The 23,774-nt window shown below is 42.2% G+C and overlaps 1 protein-coding gene across 1 annotated transcript in view; it reads right to left on the bottom strand.

The window, feature by feature from the left end:
• Window positions 1-23,774, bottom strand: part of LRRC31 (leucine rich repeat containing 31) — a 27,648-nt gene extending 3,874 nt beyond the window's left edge. Inside the window, exons 1-8 of the mRNA XM_060639188.3 lie at window positions 23,414-23,774; window positions 15,505-15,648; window positions 13,402-13,569; window positions 10,585-10,752; window positions 10,198-10,365; window positions 9,273-9,440; window positions 6,313-6,480; window positions 3,462-3,629 (exon numbers count right to left, since the gene is read on the bottom strand). Of these exons, the coding sequence (XP_060495171.1) occupies window positions 3,462-3,629; window positions 6,313-6,480; window positions 9,273-9,440; window positions 10,198-10,365; window positions 10,585-10,752; window positions 13,402-13,569; window positions 15,505-15,648; window positions 23,414-23,606 (1,345 nt within the window). The 5' untranslated portion in view covers window positions 23,607-23,774. The remainder of the gene's footprint in view (window positions 1-3,461; window positions 3,630-6,312; window positions 6,481-9,272; window positions 9,441-10,197; window positions 10,366-10,584; window positions 10,753-13,401; window positions 13,570-15,504; window positions 15,649-23,413) is intronic.

Below are 23,774 nucleotides of genomic sequence, written 5' to 3'. Positions count from 1 at the left end.
AAGTGTAGGTTTGTGTGTATCTTTTAAAACAAGATCTCATTCTTTTTTTATGGCTCAGAAATATTATATGTATACATACATATCACTCTTCTTTAGCCATTCATCTATTTGTGGACACTTGAGTTGCTTCCATATCTTGGCTATTGTAAATAATGCTGCAATAAACACAGGGGTGCATATATCTTTTCAAATTAGTGTTTGTGTTTTCTTTGGGTAAGTACCCAGTAGTAGGATTACTGGATCATGATATTTCTATTTTTAATTTTTTGAGGAACCTCCATACACTTTTCCACAGTAGCTGCACCAATTTACATTGCCATGAACGGTGCATGAGGGTTCCTTTTTCTCCATATCCTCTCCAACGCTTGTTGACTTTTTGATTTTAACCATTCTGACAGGTGTTAGGTGACTCTTCATTGTGTTGTGTTTTAAGATTTTTTTAAAGTAACGTCTACACCCAATGTGGGGCTCAAACATACAACCCTGAGATCAAGTGTCACCATGCTCCGCTGACTGAGCCAGCCAGGTGCTCCCTCGTTGTGGTTTTGATTTGCATCCCCCCATTGACCAATGATAGTGAGCATCTTTTCATGTGTCTGTTGGCCATCTGTATGTCTTCTTTGGGAAAACCTCTCTTCAGTTCTTCTGCCCATTTTTTAATTGGATTATTTCGGATTTTTGGTGTTGAATTGTACAAATTCTTTATACATTGTGGATATTAATGCCTTATTGAATATATCATTTGCAAATATCTTCTCCCATTCAGTAAGTTGCCTTTTCATGCTTTTGGTGGTTTCCTTCATTGTGCAAAAGCTTTTTTTTTTTTTTTTTTTTTTTTTTTTGGTGTAGTCCCAATAGTTTAATTTTGCTTTTGTTTTTCTTGCCTGAGGAGTTATATCTAGGCCAATGTTGCTAAGGCCAATGTCCAGATCACTGCCTGTGTTTTCTTCCAAGAGTTTTATGGTTTTAGGTCTCACATTTAGGTCTCTAATCCATTTTGAGTTTTTGTGTATGGTGTAAGAAAGTGGCTCAGTTTCATTCTTTTGCATGTAGGTGTCCAGTTATCCCAATACCATGTATTGAAGAAACTGTCTCTGCCCAATATTGTATATTCTTGCCTCCTTTGCCATAGATTACTTGATCACATAAGCATAGATTTATTTCTTGGGTCTTGTTCTGTTCTATTGATCTATGTGTCTATGTTTGTGCCAGTACCATACTGTTGACATTACTACAACTTTGTAGTATATCTTGAAATCTAGGATTGAGATACCTCCAATTTTGTTCTTTTTCTAGATTGCTTTGACTATTCAAGGTCTTTTGGGTTTCCATACACATTTTAGGATTATTTGTTCTAGTTCTGTAAAAAATGCTGTTGGTATTTTGATAGGGATTGTATTAAATCTGTAGATCGCTTTGGGTAGCTATGGACATTTTAATAATATTTGTTCTCCCAGCCCATGACTGTGGAATATCTTTCCATTTGTTTGTGTCATCTCCAATTTCTTCTATCAGTGTTCCATAGTTCTCAGAATATAGGTCTTTTACCTCCTTCGTTTTTTCCTAGGTATTTTATTATTTTATTATTTTTGGTGCAATTGTAAATGCGATTATTTTCTTAAATTTATCTTTCTGCTGCTTCATTATTAGTGTATAGAAATGGAACAGAATTCTGTATATTGACTTTGAATCCTGCAACTTTACCAAATTCATTTATCAGTTCTAATAGTTTTTGGTGGAACTTTAGGGTTTTCTAGATATATCATTATGTCATCTTCAAATAGTGAAAGTTTTACTTCTTCCTTACCAATTTGGATGCCTCTTGGTTCTTTTTTTGTCTGACTGCTGTGGCTAGGGCTTCCAGTACTATGTGGAATAAGAGTGGCAAGAGTGAACATCCTTGCCTTGTGCCTGACCTTAGGGGAAAGCTCTCAGTTTTTCCCCATTGAGGGGAAAATATGATGTTAGCTGTAGGTTTGGCATATATGGCTTTTATTATGTTGAGGTGTGTTCCCTCCAGTCCCACTTTGTTGAGGGTTTTTATCATGCATAGATGTTGAGTCTTGTCAAGTGCTTTTTCTCTATATACTGAGATGAATCTATGGTTTTTGAGATGATCGTATTATTATAGTTTAAAGCAAATCCCAGACATTGTTTTCACTTTCCTGTACTGTTTGAATTTGCCAATCATGTGAGTATCCTAATTATGATTATTTCACAATTTTATATTTATTATATATTTTTAAAATCTGGGTAATCGGATCATAGGTTGTGGAAATACTTACGTAGTTTACTCTGGGAAAGTGCTGTTATTTATAAAGGAAAAAAATAAGGTACAAGTGATTAAGAAATTCTTAAAGGATGTTTGTTAAAATAATCAAAGCAATAGAAAAGTGGCAGTGGCTAACCACACACATTAATACTTGTTATTAACTAAAATGTGTTTGGAGGGGTGCTCATTGCTTCAGAGATCTGGCAGCTGGTGGTTACACAGCAATAGAGGTGTGGGGACAAGAGTAGATGAGAGACACAGGTGTAGTCTCCAATTCATTGTTTTCCAATGGGAAGTGGACTTATAGAGGCGATTTTAGGGGATATGTGAGAATGGTATTATAGACTCTGAATCCCACAGTGTACAAGCTATTCCTTATTCAATTCTCATTCCATCTTTCTAAATTGACATGGAGAAAGCGTCAGATTGATGCTAATATGCCTCTAAAGCTCTCTCTTCCCCTTTTTCTAACCAAGAATGAACCTCTATTCAAAGCTTTCATATGGCAACAGTCTAACAATGTCTATATATGAGAAGTGATGCCTGTATTTCAGCTATAGTGATGATCAGTTTCCTGTTTTTGTTTTGTTTTTGAGGCACGGAGAGGCAGAGAGAGGGAGAGAGAATCGAAAGCAGGCTCCACGCTGTAAGTGCAGAACTCAACAAGGGGCACAATCCCACAAACCATGATATAATGACCTGAACTGAGATCAAGAGTCTGATCTTAACCTACTGAACCACCCAGGCACCCCTGTTTCTTGTTTAAATAAAAGCATTTAAGTTATAGAGTTAATATGAAGAAAAAATTAAGTAACAGTGCAGGTACAACGTGGACAGGGCAAACTTTGTGAAGGCAGACCATAGGTAACTGAAATTTGCGTAACACCAAGCTGGCGAGAGAACGCCACAACTCTCCTGCTATGGGGAAAGCAAGGAGCAGAAGCTGGAATGACCCATTACCACATCTATGCCCATCTCCTTTGTGAAAAGCCCGCCACTCTCTTCCTGGCCTTTGAATTGCCCTTATTCATTTTCACCAGATCTCTTCTAAGCAGGTGTCAGAGAGAAGGGAAGCTTTGCAGGGGGCTCAGCCACAGGTCTGGCTGCCCTCCCTCCTTTCCTTCCTCCTGCAGGACAGGTGCACTGGGCTCCCTGTGCCAGCACTGCTTTGGGACCAGTAGATACGAACCCAGGACAGCCACGTCCTCTGTCACCAGGGAACAGCTGCTCAGTCTCAGCACTTGAAGGGACTCTGAGAACTTCAGTGTTTCCAGAAGCAGCTTCAGGTTGCCACCAATACATTTGTTCCAAGAAAGGTCGAAAACTTCCAGAGCAGGGAGGTGAGCAGAGGCTTCAGCTAAAATTGAGAATAGTAAGAAGAGCAAGCATTTAGGCTTCCCTCTTTGAAACTGAGCAACCTGGGGCAACATATTAATAGAACTAAAGTTAAGACAGTTGTGGAGACTGTTGTCTTTTTCCCGAAATTCACGACCACAGCTTCGGTTGTCTATTTTTATTTGAGAGAAATGCTGGAAACTTTGGAAAAGTAAAACTCGGCGAAATGGAATTCACTATTGACTGGGATTTTCCTCCTTCAGTTGACATCCAGGAGGGAGAAAGAGGCAAAGGATTTGGACAGCTGGTCAGGATTTCCAGTACGTGTTCTGGTTTTACGTATTCCCTTGTACAGTTACCGCTAAGGTTCAGACAGGGGGCCAAGTCTCCTCAAGACTCTGAAACACCAGAATATGTTTGTGTCTACCTACCATCAGTGACAGAGACAAGGAAGGGAACTAGTGTATTTTGGAGAGATTTTTAAAGAAGATTAAAAGAGGTTCTGCTCGATTCTCAGTTGCCCCTAATATTGCAATTAACCCAAACAACTTATTGCCAAGATATAGTTAATTATGCTTTAATTCCAATCTTCTTTCTAAAGAATAACAGGTGTCCAAGGGGCAAATATATATCCTTTTATAATATCTAAAAAGAAAATCCCTATCACCTACATGGTACAGGGACCTATCAATGAGAAATGGAGCTTTTTCTTCTAAAATTAAGGTGGAGAAATATGTGTTTACTTCTTAATGCAAACTGATATCATTCAGTGTAATATCTGCTTGATTATGATTCATTATGCAGCAATAATTGAAAGGAGTTATTATCCTCTGATGGCAGAAGACACAAAATTAAAAATAAAATTTTCTTTAAAAAATATCCAACTTTGTCCAAATAGAAAGTATTATTTATAAAACATCATGGGGGCACCTGGGTGGCACAGTTGGTTAAGCATCTGAGGTCGGGCTCAGGTCATGATCTCAAGGTTCGTGGGTTTGAATAGCCCACGTCAGGCTCTCTGGTGTCAGCTCAGAAACTGCTTTGGATCCTCTATCTCCCTCCCTCTCTGCCCCATTCCTGCACACATGTGCTCTCTCTCAAAAAATAAACATTAAAAAAAATTAAAAAAAAAAAAACACGTTGGGGACATCATGTTGCCCCTAAATTTATTTTTTGTGGCACTTTCCTAACTGAACATTAGTCTGAGCAATGGCATGCATCATGTATGTGCGTGCGTGTGTTTACCTAACCATCTGGGGGATTACAGACCCCTTTGAGAAGTTACTTTGTTTTACTTGCTTAGCTAATGTCAGAAATACCTAAAATGTGGTTAGGGTATATACAGTGAAGAAGAAGTGTCATCTCTGCCTTCAAGGAGGTTATAAACTGGGGGAAATATGCACATTGAGAAAAACAAATACATAACTGCAAATTCTGATAAAAGCTATAAAAAAGATACGGGGCTCCTAATTTAGATCAGAGATGCTGTATTAACAGGGAGCATTCATGCTGAGACCTGAAGTCAGGGCTCCCCAAGAAAGAATAGGGTGTGGGGGCGTTCCATCCAGAAAACAGAAAGGCCTGAAGACAAAGGCGAGCCCAGTGACAGGAAGGAACCAAAAGAAGCTGGTTCAGGGAGCAAGGGGGAGAGTGGCCGAGATCACCTGCACCTTTTAGACCCCATGAAGGAATGTGGATTTTACCAGAGGTGATGCAGGCAGCCATTGAGTCTGTTTAAACTGGGTAGTAGTAAGATCCAATTTACTTTTTTTTTCAAGTTTATTTTTATTTATTTTTGAGAGCATGCATGAAAGAGTGTGAGCCAGGGAGGGGCAGAGAGAGAGGGAGAGAGAATTCCAAGCAGGCTCTGCTCTGTCAGCACAGAGCAATGTGTGTGCAATGTGTTTTGCTGGGTGGCAAATTCAGTAAAATGACACAAAGTGCCTCTGCCTCAGAATATCTCCCTCTGCTTGAAGGTGATGGTCTTGCCCCTCAAAAAGGCAGAAATTCCAGATTCTCTAGACCCTTGATCTAGGCTGGGCTGTATCCATGACCTTCCAGCAGGCCTGGATTCCTAGAGAAGACAACAAATCATGCTGGGAAGTAGATGTTGGGCAGTCAGCTAGGCTCACACACTGGCAACTGCCTCGCTTTTCCCATAAGACTCCCAGCAATCCAGTTTATATTGTCACCTCAGTGAAATGACAAGTTACCATGGATATGGACCTCCAGAGTTGGCTGCGTACAGTCTAGATTTTAATTTTTTTTTTTAACATTTATTTGGGTTTTTTTTGTTTTTGTTTTTTTTTGAGAGACAGAGCATGAATGGGGTGGGAGGACAGAGAGCGGCAGACAGAATCCAAAGCAGGCTCCAGGCTCTGAACTGACAGCACAGAGCCCAATGTGGGGCTTGAACTCACGGACCATGAGATCATGACCTGAGCCGAAGTCGGATGCTTAACCACTGAGCCACCCAGGTGCCCCACGTACAGTCTACATTTTAAGTGTTAGATTTGCAAATGCCAGAATCATTCATGCGGCCTTCAGAAGGCCACATTTAGGGAAGCATATTTCCTGAAGAGAAGACAAATTAGTACTTCACAAGTTTGCCTATGGCCGAGCCTTGGCATGAAATTCCGATGTATGGAATATGTGTTCTCATGTGTTACTGTACATGCTTGTAGGGATCTGGGGAATTCTCTTACCGAGGGCAGTAAACGTCTCACTTTGCAAAGCACAGTTGTTGATGAGTAAGGACTTCAGGGCTGGTAAAAATCGGAGCCGGCTGAGTAGGTTTTCAGAAGAGCCGCCCATCTTTTTGTTGGCAGATAAATCCAACTCTTGAAGACTCGAGAGTAAAGGGATTACCTGGGCTGTTAAAATGTCAGCAGTGACGTGTTTTAGGCACCATCTCACAAAGAGTCCTCTGGGTGTTTGGGTCCTGCAATCTCCCTCCTTGACACACCCCTGCACACACGCACACCAGCCACACTTCCCAATGTACAGCTTGGGCTTTTCTGCTTCCAAGCCTCTCTTCAGGCTAGAAGTTAAGACCAAAGATTATGGAGACAAAACTGGTTCTAATGCTGCCTCTGCTGCTAAAGAATTGTATGACTTCAGAGAAGTCACTTAACTTCCCTGAATCTTAGTTATCTCAATAATGAGAAGAGTAACAGTACTTCACAGGGTCATTGGAAAGATAAAACAACTGAGTATATTTAAAGTACTTGGTACATGGCCTGGCACACATTAACAGCTCAATTAATGTTCAGTGTCATCATTCTTTTCTCAGAATAAAGTAATAAGTACGAGGAAGGCAATGAAAGCAAGCAGTCAGGATGGAGGTCTGTTGGTGACAGCACTGGCTTGGGGTCCTGAGGGCCCTGCTGTGCCAGGAGTTACTCCTGCTTCACTATCTTTCTGCTACTTTTCGTGCTTGCAAACCTTTGGCCTCGCTCTTTCCAGTGTGGGAGATACAGCATCCTGGCATCTCTGTGGGGCTGGCTCACCCCTGAGAGCCTTCCAGGGACACCTTGGTCACATAACCCCTTGGTCACTATCACGCCACCCTATTTATTTTTGCTTCTGTGAGGTCTGTATGTAGGGCCTGCTTCATCCCCAGAGTGTGCATCAAAGTCTAGAACACTGGAGGCACACACACATTTGTGGGAGAAGGGACGGAGGACGGGAGAAAGGCAGAAGAGAGAAGGCAGGCACGTGCAATCCCAACAGATGTAACTGTTTCTTCCTCTTCCAACCCCCACAGCACTCTGCTCTTCACCATGTAGTTGGTTTATTCCTGTCCCTGCCAGACTGAAGCTCCCTGACTGTGAATTTGCCTTTGCCCTTGGCACAGTGCTCCATACAGCTAGATGATTGGCTAAATGATCTGTAATTCCATTTCTTTGGAGCTGTCTAGAACGATCAGAAAGAAGAATGGGGAATTACTTAATACCATAAGATATACACGGGATGTATGTTCATTTCCATCTTTTCAAAATTAGACAGTTTGCTACAGTCATTAAATAATCATTAGCTTTCCAAGGCCATCCACCCGTGTTGGTGGCTGCAAATGTAGTAAGAGAGGCTAATCCATCCCTTGTGCTATGCTAGTGATAACAATGGAGGTGCTCTAGCACCGTACCCTTCCTCTGAGTAACAAGATGAGTAACAACGTTACTCAGTTGTACCGAGGGAACTTCATTCTTTGGGATCTGGTGCATTCATAACCCAGGAGTGTCTCCTCCAAGCATGACACTCAGAAGTAAAGGGGGTGGTGATATTCCATAAGGCTCCACTTGGAGCCCAGAAACAGATTGTTACTTTAAAATCTTTAATGAAAGGCTTGGACGCTTCTGTTTTTCAAATTGAGGCATAAGAGTCTAAAATGTAATTTAGCAGGTCTCAGGATGCCTGGGAGTTTCAGCTGCTTAAGCGTCCAACTTTGGCTCAGGTCATGATCCTGCAGTTCACGAGTCTGAGCCCTGTGTCAGGCTCTGTGCTGATAGCTCGGAGCCTGGAGCCTGCTTTGGATTCTGTGTCTCCCTCTCTCTCTGTTCCTCCCCTGCTCACACTCTGTCTCTCTCTCTCTCTCAAAAATAAATAAACATTAAAAAAATAAAAATAAAAAAAATGTAATTCAACAGGTCTAAAATATAGACATCAGACCTAAGAACCTATTTTAACTCGTTTCCTTCCCCAATCGTACTAAAAACAACTAAAAAATTGTTTCTAGTCTTGTTTTTCATGGATTCATTCTTTTAATCAGTCATAGTCAACAAGCATTTGTGGGGTACCAACTGTGGGCCCGAGCAAAGGGGAGGTTCTGAAGGTGTTCCCAACACAGGAGGGGCCCCTGACCTGGAGAGGGAGCGAGGACAAAGGCCCCAGGGACAGAGGTCAGCACGCACAAATGATAGGGGTAGAGTCAAGGAGGGGAAGGGTAGAGAATGAGGTCACAATGATAGAGGAGGAACTGGGAGACCATTTGGGCTCTCAGTAACCTAGGCCCGAGAGGAAGGTGGCCTGAACCAGGGTAGTAGAAGTCTAGGTGGTGAACTGTGGTCTGATTCTGGAGGTATTTTCAAGGCTTACTGTGGTCACAGATGGACTAAAAACCTTAATGGCAAGGCTGCACTTGCGCTGTTTGTTATAAGAAACTGCATTTATACATTATGTGGGGTAATTACAGGATTGTGTCTATGGTGGAAAGTGGGTGTGTGCCCTAAAGTTGTAACGTACACCCATTATGCACCACCCCGCTGACTTGTGTAACTTTGTCTGTATATAAGGGCTTGGCTTCACTTGTTAGTCAGAAAGCCTCAAGGCCCTTTGTTCAGCTTTCTCTCCACATCCCTGTTTGAAATAAACTTTGTGACTCACAGACTCATTTCTAAACAGCAACACGTATTCAAAATTTTCTCCTTCAAGTGCCACATCCATCATTTACAAACGTGTTTAGGAGGAATTTAGATGTGCTAATACTTACTGGGCATTTAATACATGCCAAATACTAGATTGGGGGCATCCACAGAACTTTTTAGGATGTGATGCTTTCAGTAACTCCATAAACTGTAAGTTTAAGGGGACGCCTCGAATTTACCAAGTTTCCAAACATACACTGAGGTTCCAAAAGTCCTTCCTTGGCTCTACAGTTCACACTTACTCAGCGACATCACGTCATCTACCGTCAGCGAGCACTGGTGAAGATCCAGGACTTCTAAATGCTCCAACATGGCCAACTGAGCTGACGCGTCTTCAAAACCTCCACCCAGCTCCTTGTTGCAGGAAAGGTCTAATTTCCTCAGTTCACACAAGTACCTAAAAGCAGCATCTACAAAGAAAGTCAAAAGTCCCATTTTGACAAATTACAAGGTGGAAGGCAGGTGTGTAGAGGGAGATGGAGAAAATACACTGGGCTGAGAAAAGCCAAGGCGAAGGAATAACTTTAGACTTCCTACCACCTGGCCGTCTTTGGACCTGACCGTGGCTTCTAACACACACCATCCGTGATCTGCAACGCGTGCCAATGGCTCTGGTCAAACCCTGCAACTAATAGCTCTCCTCCTCCTACACTGGAGCATTGGCATTTCAGAGAATTCTAGACTTAGGCAAACTGCCAGTGAGAAGGATATTACAGGCTCTGTAAGTTGAAGGGAAAAACACAATTTCATTTCATGGTCTCCCTTACTGTGGATACTCTATATAGGCAATAAATTTTAACTACAGATGCCACTGATGCTGTTCTTTTTATCAGTACCAACTCCTTCCTACTACTAAGCATAAAATAATGCTGACATTTTTCAAAAGTAAGAGAAAAATGGAGAGCTTTAGTAGCACATAACTTTTATTTTGCCCCATGTCTATCTCAAACCCAAAATACCCTGGCCTTTTCAGAGGCAGTCATTTTAAAAGGTTGTTTTTGTAATCGTGCAAGTATATGCTTGTCGTAAAAGACTTAGAAAGTAATAAAACAAGGAAGATTTAAATTACCTATCATCTTATTCCCCAGCCTAACCACTGTGCATATTTTGTTGAATGTCCTAACAGCAATTATAAAGTAAAATTGCACATGTATATGAAAACCTCACCCAATATTCTGACACTCTTTTGTGATAGTCCACATGAATGTAACTTCAGTACTTTCAGATTTGAGGTACTTTTTAATCCCTGAGCAATACTGTTTAGACTGCCACCGATGTTTCTGTTAATGGAAAGATCAAGTACTTCAAGATTTTGCATCATGGGTAGCAACTGACCTAGAGGGAAGAGAAACAAACAAGAGCAGCTCAGTAAAAATGCGGGGTGTGACTGTTGGGGAAAAAGGGGAGGGCAGCTTCATGTGACCTGGGGGTACAGTGTGCCACTGTTCCAATTCAGGGTAAGAGAAAGCACAGCCAACTTTGACCCCCAGGCTGTCTGATCATGGGCATCTTCACACTTATTTTCTGGGAAGGACTCATCCAAATCCCACCTACCCACAAACGCCCCATCTTCTGATGTGAGGTCGCAATCTACAAGCTCAAGCGTTTGTATCTTGCTCCCTTCTTGGAACTTCTGGAGGATCAGAGGCAAGTTTCCTCCCACTTTACTGTTCCAGGACAAGTTCAGCTCTTCCAGCTCAGGTATTGCCTCCAGTGCTTCTCCTGTTACCAAAGAACCCAAAGACTGGATTGATTGCTAGTCCACAAAGCAGGGGATCCATGTCAAAATCAGTACAACCATTGTTTATGGACTAGTATTAGCCAGGCGAGGGACTGGTTAGGTGCCAGGTGCTGAGGAACAGAGTGAAGAAAATGACCCACCTCCAGCCCACTCCCAGCAGTGGGTGCTTCTGTATGTACAGGCACAGCAATTCTAGTCCCTCCAAAGTTCAGAACCATGCCTATGTATAAAAATTGTAAGCAAAACAAAACAAAGCAAAACACCCCAAGGGTACCTGGGTGACTCAGTCAATTAAGCATCTGACTTCAGCTCAGGTCATAATCTCACAGTTCGTGAGTTCAAGCCCTGCGTCGGGCTCTGTGCTGACAGCTCAGAGCCTACAGCCTACTTTAGATTCTGTGTCTCCCTCTCTCTCTGCCCCTCCCCAGCTTGTGCATGCTCTCTCTCAAAAATAAATAAATATTAAAAAATTAAAAAGAACCCCACCTATCATTGAGTTGGTTTTGTGGTGATAAATATTTATACTATTCCAACTACTTTCATCCACCCTGTCTGGGGTCATCATTGCTGGGAAGCTGGGCCAGAGGAAGAGGTGAGGCAAAACAGGGCACTGGCCACCACAGGGGTGAAGCTCACCCTGACATCACGAGTAGCACACACAACTGAAACTGAGCACTGCAGAGAACTAGTAACAAAGCATAAGGCATCAGCCGCTCATAACAGCCATGCAGCCCTGGCGGGTGGAGGAGGATGCAGTGAGAATGGGGTGGAACTTGACATTTCTGAAACCCTTTCACAGAGGAAAGCACCCGAGGGCCAGAATGGAGGCTGGGAGAGAGAATAGGGAAGAGCAAGGAAATCCTCTTTAGGAATGACTTCCACGGCCTTGGGTAGAACAGAGGCACATACATGAAAATGCACTTTCTCAGCATACAGAGTCAGTCTCGACACCAAACAATTAAGGGTGCTGGAAAGTCCCTTGTGTCCGGAAGCCTCTCCTCCACTGTCCACTACTGGGCTTGGACTTCTACCATTGGTTATTCACTGTATGGAGTGCAGGAGCCTCATGTTAAAATGCATGTTCTCCCAGCACAGGAATCATTTTGTGTGTCATTGCCAGTCAGCTGGGGTGGCTTTTCTGGGGTGGCATCGCCCTGAAGCATTCCCCAGGATCAGGGAGAGAGAGAGAGAGAGACAGAGCGAGCGCATGACTGATTAACCATGTCTGCAGTGCACATGGTACTGGAGAGCCACCCATCTATCATCCTGCACTAAGCAACTGTAACCAGTGTAGCAATGATGGAACGCCTCCTGATTTACGGTCTCTCATCAGTCAACCATCTATTCTCCAGGTACCCCATCTGCCATCAAGGCTAAGGAAGACCCCTTCTGATGGGAGAAGATGCAAAAGCCCTTCCAGAGAGGAGTCTGGGAAAGGGAGCAAGGCATAAAACATCACAGCAACAAAGATGCAGACTCTCTCTTGAACCTGGCAAGTTCGGAGTGAGTCCCAGGGCAGAAATTCCATTCCCTGGCTTCTTAAGGCTGGAAGATCATAACAAAGATTAGACTCATCATAGAAAATAAAGAAACAACATTTTCTTTTTGTGCCTGAGTGGCAGTGAGTTGAATTTGCAACTCTGCTACACAATAACCAGCTGCTAAATTGATTACTTAAAATCACTGAAAGTTAGTTTTGGATGAGGGAAGAGCAAAAGGAGGGACTATCCATTATTGAGCACATGCTGGGCATGTAGTAAATGCTTTAAAGAAATTAGTTAATCCTCACAATAGTTTTCTGAGGTGGATATGAACCCCATTTCAGAGATAAGAAAGCTGAGGCTCAGGAAGTTTAAATCATTTGTCCATGGTCTCAAAGCTAGTTAGAAGTGGGGGGTAGGATTTGCACTAGGACCTGGCCTGCTCTCAGATGGATGGTGTTTCTCCTCGACTACAAGAAGGGTAGGCCAGGGGCATCAACTGACCTCAATCTTCCACAGAGGGCAGAGAGAAGACATTTGACATGAACTGTGTTGTCTCTACAGAAATCTTTGCAGAGATGTAAATGATCAAAATATGTCATTGAAATAAGAAACTCCAGACCAAGAGAATTTTTAAAAATGTTAATGGCAGCTGAAACCAGCAAGCATTTTAGTAAAGGGTTGGGTAACATGAGAAATTGTATCCTACATTCTATGTTATTCTATGTTCACTAATTAACTAACTTGAGGTTCTAGTTCTATTTAAACCATTGCTTTTAGTTTTAAAATCTTGTTTTGGTCAATTTTTTTAAATGGGGGTGGAAAAATAGAAGAGGTTGTTTTCGAATTGGAAGATAACTTATTATCTACCTCAATTTTACAGGTGAGTAACAGTGAGTAAGCAAATTTGACAATTATCTCCATTTAAATTCCATGAGAGCAGATACCTGACCAACCTTTCTCCTTTCTCTATCCTGGGGCTTAGCACAATGCTAGGTGCAGGCTACTTAGCTTTTCAGAAGTTATACAAGTGCCCAGCATGGCATTTCATCGTCCTTGTGCTCTCATCCATGAGCCCCGGAGGGGCTGTGACCCAGATAGTTTGCCCTTGATGCTTCAGAGCTGCTAGCAGTGAGGCATTCATCATACCCAGTGCTCGAACATCATCAGTGGTAAGTCTGCAACTTCCCAGCCTCAGGATTTTTAACTTGCTGACGAGATGCATTTGCTGGGTGACTGAATGGAGGGTTCCACCTATAAGATCATTCCAGGAAATATCCAGTTTTTCCAAGTCTGGGAGAAGAGGCAGCAAAGCAACTGGAAGGGAACAAGAGAAAAGACAGATTTGCACATGCAATGTGTAACTGGTAGTACATGGGACCCAGTGCCTATTGCACTGTAAGAGAAGAGGGAGGGGTGGACATGTTGACTTTCAGCAAAGCACGGCTCCCTCAGCCATGCAATCGGGACAGACTGCATTTCCTAGGGCATTTTCTATTTCTGCCAAAAATGCAGTGGTATCTTAAGATTTCATAGAACTCCTTTATTGTAGTAGAAACGGTAGTTCTACTGTTACTAGCATTGTCACTGTAATATGTACACTAGTCCTTTCCATTTTTGCAGAGCACCCTGACGTCCCTCACCCCTTCATCCTAGTGGATCCTCAGGCTGAAAGCAGAGAACTGCACTGTTGGCCAGGGTTGCTGAGATTGAGGGTACTAGTTACCCTTTCTTTGTGATCATCATTGCCTGGGTATCACAACCTTCTGAAACTCCCATTATATTTAAATGGACCGACTTGTGGAGATTTTAGATAAGCACAAAGCCTGACCAGAATCTTCTCTGAGTATCTGCCATCACTCATTAAAAGTGAAGTTACTGCCTGTGAAAAACATTCTCAAAGGCCATCTTTATCTCCCAGAGCGACAAGACCCGAGAGTGGAGACTGGAGACTGGAGACGCCAGCCGCCAGCTGAGAGGAAGTAAAGCATCTTTGCTTGTTTGTTTTTAAATATGTCTTGAAGGTTAAGGGGTAGCCATCAGAAGCAGCAAGCTGAGGTCTTATAGCTACAGGCACAGCAACTCCAGACCTTCCAGAACTCTGAGGCCATGCTTAGGAGTGAAATTTGTTTTTGCCTTTTGTTTGTTACTAGGTTTCAAAGCAGTTGAGCCCTTTCAACTTGTTCACCAGAATTCCTATGCTTTATAAAGCATAAGTCTATTGAACACATTAAGAAGGAAAAACAATTAAAAGCAGGATTGCTGGGGCCCGCGCTCAGAGATTTCAAGTCAGAGGGTTTGTGCTGAACTCAATTGCCTGTGTTTGCACCAGCTCTGCTAGTGACTCTGACACACAGCCATCTGGAAACACAGGTGCAGTCAGGGTTCTCTCTTAAGAGAGCTGTCCAAAGGAGAACCTGGGTAGCTCAGTTGGTTGAGCGGCCGAATTCAGCTCAGGTCATGATCTTGTGATTCGTGGGCTCAAGCCCTGTGTCAAACTCTGTACTGACAGCTTGAGCCTGCTTTGGATTTTGTGTCTCCCTCTCTCTCTACCCCTCCCCCACTCAGTCTCTCTCTCTCTCTCTCTCTCTCTCTCAAAAATAAACTTAAAAAAAAAAAAACAAAAACATTTAAAGAGAGTTGTCCAAAATATAATGGCATGCGTTTTAATTAAAATAGTCAAGGACCCCTCACTCAAAATTCAGCTGTTTTGACACCTCTGTGTTGGTGGACACATCTAATTTGATAAAAGACTTGACTCAAGGCATCTGGGAGAAAGAGAAAAGATAAGGTGGCAGTGGTTGTGGGGGGGGGGGGGGGTCTTCACGACCGGACTCCTGCTTACGTGTGACACATGATGGTTACACTCTCATTCCACAGATGACAGAACACAACACCCTTTTACATGCCCAGCGGGGCTTGGCTCTACGGATGAGCCACACGAGTTTAGATCGTACGCAAAACAAATGTTTTTCAGGGAAGAAGAAGCAATCAGTAGGGAAGTAAAATTACTCAGGAAAAACAGACAAATGAACCTTCCTCCTAAACTTGGCTCAAATCTTTGTAGCTTGAGGAAAGATTAATTTGTCTTTTGTTGTTGTTGTTTTAAATAGTGGTGCCGCTGCTCTTCCTGAGTTGGGTGGGGCCACCCTGCAGACCTCTGGTGGTCAGGTGAGTGATGGGTGTGTTTTGCCTGCTCATCTCCCCTCAAAGGCCCTGGGTCCCTCTGTGCCAAGTCAGCTGCATACAGACCCACTTCCCTCACGTCCGCGGTCGTTAATCCGCAGTTATTCAGATCCAGACACTTGTTGACAGCCTTTCTGCCCAGCTTCTGCAGGAACTGCTCGTTTTTCTCCATCCTGGATCCCAACTCCATTTCTGAAGTGAGAGGCTTAGCTACATTATCAGGAGAAAGAAGAACTTGCTGTTAATGCAGATAGTGTTAAAGATGCACGGCGATCGCAATAAGACAAGTAAACAGACTAACAACAACCCTGAGCTGGTCCTTGGAGAAACCTCAACCCAGAAGAGGAAGCATTTACCAGGGGACAGAACTTAACTGCTGTCCTGCCTCCGGGTGCTGGACAGTGATCACTCCCATGACCCTTTTCTTACAAAGGAGCCTGAGGAACTCGGTGGCTGTTCTTTCCTGGCCTGACCTAGGTTTCTCCTCTCGTAGACAGTGTTGTTCTCCCTGGACTGAGTAGTAAACTTGTTAGCACAGGGTTGAAGCCGAGCACAGCTGAGAGACGCACAGATGTCTCTGGTGAATGCTCATGGTGGGGAACACAGGTAATTTGACCAAACAAATTGCCAAATTTGCCAAAGGCAAAGCGTTGCAATCACTGCCAATGGGCTTTAGCTGGCTACAGGGAACGAATCAAACACTTGCTGCTCATTTCGTAGACCATTCCATTGACAGATGCAGAGACAGTGGTGCCTGGGAGAGCTTTTCTCAACTCCTGCCACAGGACACTTTCAGGAAGACTCATTTGTCCTTCTTGTCACTAGAGACTACTTAGGTGGCACCCTCACCAAGTTCCTCTGTACTAACACAGTACTAACCTGATAACACTAAAATAATAAAAGCCTTACTTTTTCATTTTTTTTAATGTTTATTTCTAAGAGAGAGCGTGAACTGGGGAGGGGCAGAGACAGAGGGAGACAGAGTCCGAGGCAGGCTCCAGGCTCTGAGCTGTCAGCACAGAGCCCGACACGGGGCTCAGGCCTACGAACCATGAGATCATGACCTGAGCCGAAGTCAGACGCTCAACCGACTGAGTCACCCGGACGCCCCTAAAAGCTTTCCATTTATTGAACACCTATTATATACGAGTGCTGCACCTACCCCATGTGCCAGAGTTTGAGACACATATAAAATACATCATCCTTTTGGAAGAAAAAATGAATATGCAAAAAAGGGTCACTGACAGTGACTTTTTAGAGGTTTTATAAATGAAAGTGTACTATTTAAAACATATAAAAAAAGTTTACTGGAATCCAATACAGAAGTGTAAGTTCTAAATGTGCAGTAATATTCTACTAACCCTGACAAAGTATAAAAACCACATAGCTAAAAAGAAATACTATATTGGTACCAGTGAAAATTAATGGTAGGACTTCAGTAGTAATCAATTTAGATTTAAATATTAGGAGAGTAATAAGAACGCTACCTCTCCACAGTGTGTCTGGCAGCTTGCTATTTTTTCTATTATAATTTATTGTCAAATTGGCTAACATACAGTGTGTAAAGTGTGCTCTTGGTTTTTGGGGTAGATTCCTGTGGTTCATTGCTTACATACAACACCCAGTGCTCATCCCAACAGGTACCCTCCTCAATGCCAATCACCCCTCTTCCCTTCTCCTCCTCCCACCCCCCCATCAACTCTCAGTTTGTTCTCTGTGTTTAAGAGTCTCTTATGGTTTGCCTCCCTCCCTCTCTGTTTGTAACTATTTTTTCCTCTTCCCTTCCCCCATGGCCTTCTGTTAAGTTTCTCAAGATCTACATGAGTGAAAATATATGATATCTGTCCTTCTCTGACTGACTTACTTCACTCAGCATAATACCATCCAGTTCCATCCACCTTGCTGCAAATGGCAGGATTTCATTCTTTCTCATTGCCAAGTAATATTCTATTGTATATATAAACCACATCTTCTTTATCCATTCATCAGTTGGTGGACATTTGAGCTCTTTCCATAATTTGGCTATTGTTGAAAGCGCTGCTATAAACATTGGGGTACATGTTTCCCTATGAATCAGCACTCCTGTATCCCTTGGGTAAATTCCTAGTAGTGTTATTGCTGGGTCATAGGATACTTCCATTTTTAATATTTTGAGGAACCTCCACACTGTTTTCCAGAGTGGCTGCACCAGTTTGCATTCCCACCAACAGTGCAAGAGGGTTCCTGTTTCTCCACATCCTTGCCAACATCTGTTGTTGCCTAAGTTGTTAATTTTAGCCACTCTGACCGGTGTGAGGTGATATCTCAGTGTGGCTTTGATTTGTATTTCCCTGATGATGAGTGATGTTGAGAATCTTTTCATGTGTCTGTTAGCCATCTGGATGTCTTCTTTGGAAAAGTGTCTATTCTTGTCTTCTGCCCATTTCTTCACTTGGATTATTTTTTAGGTGTTGAGTTTGGTAAGTTCTTTATAGATTTTAGATACTAGTCCTTTATCTCATATGTCATTTGCAAATATCTTTTCCCATTCCGTCGGTTGTCTTTTAGTTTTGTGATTGTTTCCTTTGCAGAGCAGAAGCTTTTTATCTTGATGAGGTCCCAAAAGTTTATTTTTGCTTTTAATTCCCTTGCCTTTGGAGATGTGTTGAGTAAGAAATTGCTGTGGCTGAGGTCAAAGAAGTTGTTGCCTGCTTTCTCCTCTAGGGTTTTGATGGTTTCCTGTCTCACATTTAGGTCTTTTATCCATTTTGAGGGTTTTTTTGTGTGTGTGTATGGTGAAATAAAGTGGGCTTCTTCATTCTTCTGCATGTTGCTGTCCAGTTCTCCCAGTTTGCTAAAGAGACTGTATTTTTTCCATTGGATACTCTTTCCTGCTTTGTCAAAATTAGTTGGCCATACATTTGTAGGTCCAATTCTGGGCTCTCTATTCTATTCCATTCTGGGTCTATATGTCTGTTTTTGTGCCAATACCATACTGTCTTGATGATTACAGCTTTGTAATAGAGGCTAAAGTCTGGGATTGTGATGTCTCCTGCTTTGGTTTTCTTCTTCAATATTACTTTGGCTATTTGGGGTCTTTTGTGGTTTTCATACAAATTTTAGGATTGTTTGTTCTAGCTTTGAGAAGAATGTCAGGGCAATTTTGATTGGGATTGCATTGAATGTGTAGATTGCTATTTTTAAGCAAACGCCTATAGGGTGTGGTCTGTGTAGGGATGGTTGATGTCGCCACATTCTCCCAGTAGGAGGCAGCACCATCCACCATTTTATCTCTTTACACAGGCCTTCCATTTCTATCAGGGTGCACTGCATACAATGTATTTTATTTTTGGTATGGTTGCCAGATTTAGGAAAACAAAAACAGCCTGTCCAATTAAATTTAGACTTCAAGTAAACAAGGAATCATGGCTTAGTAAAAGTATGCCCCAAATATTGCATGTATTTTATGTGGCAACCCGAATTTTGAGTAGAGCAGAAGCGAGTTAGGGATGGGGGGATGGGGAGGGACTAACTCTTGCATGCAGTGAGTCCAGGACATTTTGTTAAGCTTAATTCAAAGAGTCTCAATCACACTGTTTCATAGATTTAGAACCTGAGACACAGAGAGACTGTAAGTAGCAGAGTCAGAATGTGAACCTAGAACAGACTGCTCCAGAACCCATTATGTGTGTGTATGTGTTTAAATTTTTGGGTTAGGGGGTATCTCGGTGGCTCAGACAGTTAAGCGTGTGACTTCTGCTCAGGTCATGATCTCATAGTTCGTGGGTTAGAGCCCCGTGTCTGGCTCCGTGCTGACAGTTCAGAGCCTGGAGCCTGCTTCGGATTCTGTGTCTCCCTCTCTCTCTACTCCTCCCTGGCTCATGTTCTCTCTCACCCTCACTCTCAAAAATAAATGAACATTAAAAATTTTTAATATGTAAATAAATTTTTGTGTTAAAATATTTCTCTGCATGATACCTTATGCTTTCTCTTTTGTTTTTAAGCCTTTATCCCCATAGGATCGACCTACAATCATGCTCAAGTTCCAGCCTTCCCAAACCTTTTTCTTCTCAAGCCACTGTTCTGTCAATCATTTCCTTTACTGTCAAATGTTTGGAAAAGGTGGTTTGTACTTGCTGGTCTCACTTCACCACATTTATCAATCAACCTCTATGTTCTGGTGACCACATTCACCTATTCAAACAAATTGTTTCTCAAAGGTCACCCGCAGACAGATTCAGGACTCTCTTCTCAGACCACATCCTGCTTGGGTATTCTGTAACGGTTCATCTGATGGGCAAGTCTAAGACCGCAGAAGTGGAAGACTTGGTTCAAATTGTGGGTCCTGCAGGTAAGCAAGTAATTTGGCTTCTCTGAGCTTTGGGTGATTCATCTGTAAAACAGAAACTCTAATTTCTGCCTTGTTCATTTCTCAGGAGCATGGTGACTTACATTTCCTAGGGCTTCCCAGGGAGATGGGACTCTGCAGGGCCTTTTACATGAGAGGTATGTTATAAATATTTGTTGAATGAACAAATAATTGAATGAATGAATGAATGAATATTAGTACTAATTTATGAGATCCATGGACATGAACTTACAAACCATATATTTCATTTTTTTTAATACATAAAACCCTTTCTTCAAAGGATAGCTTATGTCACAGCTCAAGATATAAGGCAGTTGAGTCAGAGCTGCTACCAGTTGGCTGGGTTGTGGTGACTGGTGCCCTATGGAGAGCACAAAGTTGTGACACGTGAACAGTTCTATGGAGTGATTCGGGACCTTTTCCTGACTGCTTTACCGCTGAGACAAGCCCCTGCTTCTCCATGTGATTCTGTGAGCTAAGCAGTATCTTCACATTAAGTTCTTTTCCAACTTATATCTGCCAGGGTTGGTTTCTTGGTCATAAACAACCACGAATCCCAGTGGTTTCATAAAACATAATGATGTTTGTATGTTTGTAACGTGGGTGTTGCTGTGCAGGGAACCAAGATAACAAGTTCCTATTTTCTATGAGCTACGTGTCCAATGGAAAAGGCAGGGGCACCTGGATGACTCACTTGGTTAAGCGTCTGACTTTTGGTTTCAGCTCAGGTCATGATTGCACAGTTCGTGGGTTTAAGTCCCACATTGGGCTCGGTGCTGACAGCGTGGAACCTGCTTGGGATTCTCTCTCTCTCTCTCTCTCTCTCTCTCTCTGCATCTCCCCTGCTTGCTTGCTCTCTCTCTCAAAATAAATAAACATTTAAAAAAAAAAAAACAGGCAGACAGGAAATCCATGCTCACAATACAGAGGAGAAGTGCAATGGTGGAGGCAGGCAGAGGGTACATGAGCACACGATAGTGACAGTAAGCACCTCAGTTCCCATGGGCAGGTCATGGCAATCTTTCAAGAGAAAGGGGTGTGTGAATGCACCTTAAGAGTGAGTGAGAGTCAGTCAGGTGGGTGGACATGAGGGAAGGATAAATGGGGGGAGGGGTGCAGGAGGATGGTGACAGAAGGGAAGGTCTTTGTAGGCACAGGGAACCCCTTTGCAAGAATGTGGCCAGCTCAGGAAACTGCAAGTAAATCTGAATGTCAGGAGTAGAGGATGAACATGAGGTTGGTGGGAAGGCAGGGGTCATGAAGAGAGATCCATCTGATCACAAATACCTTGAAGACCATGTTTGGGATTGTGGACACTCTCTTCAAGGCAAGAAAGACTCAGTGAAGGATTTTAAGCAGCTGAAAGATATCATATCTGTGATTTAGGAAGAGGACCCAGTGGTACTATGGAGTACAGGTTGGCAAGAGAGCAAGAATAGAAGCAGAGAAACCAGTTAGGAAGCTGTTTCAGTGGTCTAGGCAAAAAAACAAAAAACAATGAAAGCCAGAACAGCAATGGAGAGGAGGAACCAGATCCAAGAGTCATTTTGGGGGCAGAATTAACATGACTCCAGGTACCACTGAATTTGGGAAGATGTGGAAATGGACAAGCCATGCATGGCTTGAGTGGCCAGTGTTGGTCAGTGGGGAAAACCAGCTGCCTGGCCTTGCACTATTAATTTAATCATGGTTATAGGTATTCATTAACTATGTTCCTAAAACTTCAACTCATACTTTAGAACAAATATCAACAATTTTCTGATAGAGGTTGTCTTTCTTTTTAAGTAGACTTTAACTTCTTATTTCTAAAAAATATTTAAAATGTACTTAATCTACTTTCAAATAAAATTATATATATATATATATATATATATATATATATATATATATTTTTTTTTTTTTTTTTTTTTTTTTTTTTTTGAGAGAGAGAGAGAGAGAGAAGCATGAGCAGGTTAGAGGGGCAGAGAGAGAGAGAAAGAGAATCTTAAGCAGGCTCCATGGTCAGTGGGGAGCCCAACACGGGACTTGATACCACAACCCTGGGATCATGACCTGGGCCAAAATCTAAAGTTGGATGCTCAACCAACCGAGTTAGCCAAAATGATATTATTTTTGGTATTTGTTGCAAATAATCTGACAGAAATGAGGGTAGGTATAAATGAAACAAGATTGGCCATGGGTTGATGATTGTTAGAGGGAAGTGATCATGGGGGGTCCTTATACTATTCTCTCTACTTTTGGGTATGTTTGCATTAAAAGATTAAAATGCTTAAAAATACATTTAATCTAATAGATTATACATATATATATATATATATATATATATATATATATTATACATATATGTATTAATTTTTTTAATGTTTGTTTATTTCTGAGACAGAGCATGAGTGGGGGAGGGGCAGAGAGAGAGGGAGACACAGAATCAGAAGCAGGCTCCAGGTTCTGAGCTGTCAGCACAGAGCCCCACGCCAGGCTCGAACTCACAAACCATGAGATCATGACCTGAGCCAAAGTCAGTCGCTCAACTGACTGAGCCACCCAGGCGCCCCTCTAATAGACAATATATTAATGGCATTGTACATGACACATAGCTTTAAGGAAAGATTGGGCAATATTTATTTTCATAACCTTTGAATTTGTAATCTCTGTTCTAAGAATTTGTACTAAAAAACAAAGCTGAAATACAATGACGTATGGAAGAGGCAAGAGGGAAAGACAAAAATATTCTCTGACAGGCACAGGATGGAATATCATGCAGCTGTTAAAATTAGGCATATAAACATCATGTAGCAACGTGGGGATTGAACAGTATAAAAATATGTTTCAGAAGTAGGACCACAGCTCCGTGTAAGCTCAAGAGGGATTTGCAAGCTATTATTATAACTGCAAAAGATGCCCATTCTGACCCGCAGCTACCTCCTCTGTGACTGTCCTATTACTTTTGTCCTCTCTCCTCCCATCCTGCTTCAGCACCCCTGACCTTGGGCTCACTCTCAAGTACTCCAGGCTCAGTCCCACCCTGGACCTTCACATTTATAGCTGCCTTTGCCTGGGAAGCTATTCCCACAGGCATCTACGTGACTGGCTTTATTCATTCACTCTACTTGGCTTACTTTATTCAGATCTCTGCTCAGGTGCCACCAAATCAGAGACTCCTTCCCTGCAACGCCATCTAAAGTAGTACCCCATCCATCATTCTTAGTCTCCTTAGCCTGCTTTTGTTTCTTTGTATCATTTATCACGCTGAAATTATGTCTGCATCTGGTTCCTTGTGTACATAAGGTCCTGTGTTATGTGGCTGCATTTCTAACACAATAATGGCTGACATACAGTAGGTACTCGATCAATGTTTATTGACTGGCTGGTTGACCATAAATGCATGTATATGAACAAAATACTGTATCAAAATGAAAGGAAACAAGGTATTTTCTCTATACCTTCCTGTAGTGTTACATGTAATTTAAATGCTAATAATTTAAAAGTAAAATTCTTGAAGTATTTAAAGTATTTAAATAACATAGTAAATGCTTAGAATAGAGACTCATATTAGGTTTAGTTTAACCCATATGATGTCTTTAGGGGAAAACATTATTCTAAAAAATAGAGAAATAACAGTCAGTTTACCAGTATCTAAGATGTTTTCTGTTTTCTGTGCGTCATCGCTGGGTTGGAAATCAGCAGCTTCAAGGTCATTGCTCTTTTTTCTGCTTTCAGCTTTGGTGGGCCTGAGTTTTGAGCTCCTGAAGAATTTGTTGACAAACGAAGTCTGGGGTTTGGTTTCTCCATCTGAGGAATTTTTCTTCCTTCTTTGACTCATGGTCAAGTTGAAAGTGGTCTTTCTCAATAAGACATCTTCCTGTTGTTTTCAGTTTCTGGAATTACTGAGAAGCAAAAGACTCTGTCGAGACCATGTGAAATCAGAATTTCCTTACATGAGCTTTTATTTCCCCCCTTTCTTTGTTTTTATTACTGGTAATGTTTAATG

Source organism: Panthera onca, chromosome C2 (assembly GCF_046562875.1).
Source record: "Panthera onca isolate mPanOnc1 chromosome C2, mPanOnc1 haplotype 2, whole genome shotgun sequence".
In the NCBI taxonomy this organism is placed as follows: Eukaryota; Metazoa; Chordata; class Mammalia; order Carnivora; family Felidae; genus Panthera; species Panthera onca.
Note: the sequence above shows the minus strand (reverse complement) of the source record. Positions and strands in the feature narration are given on the sequence as shown.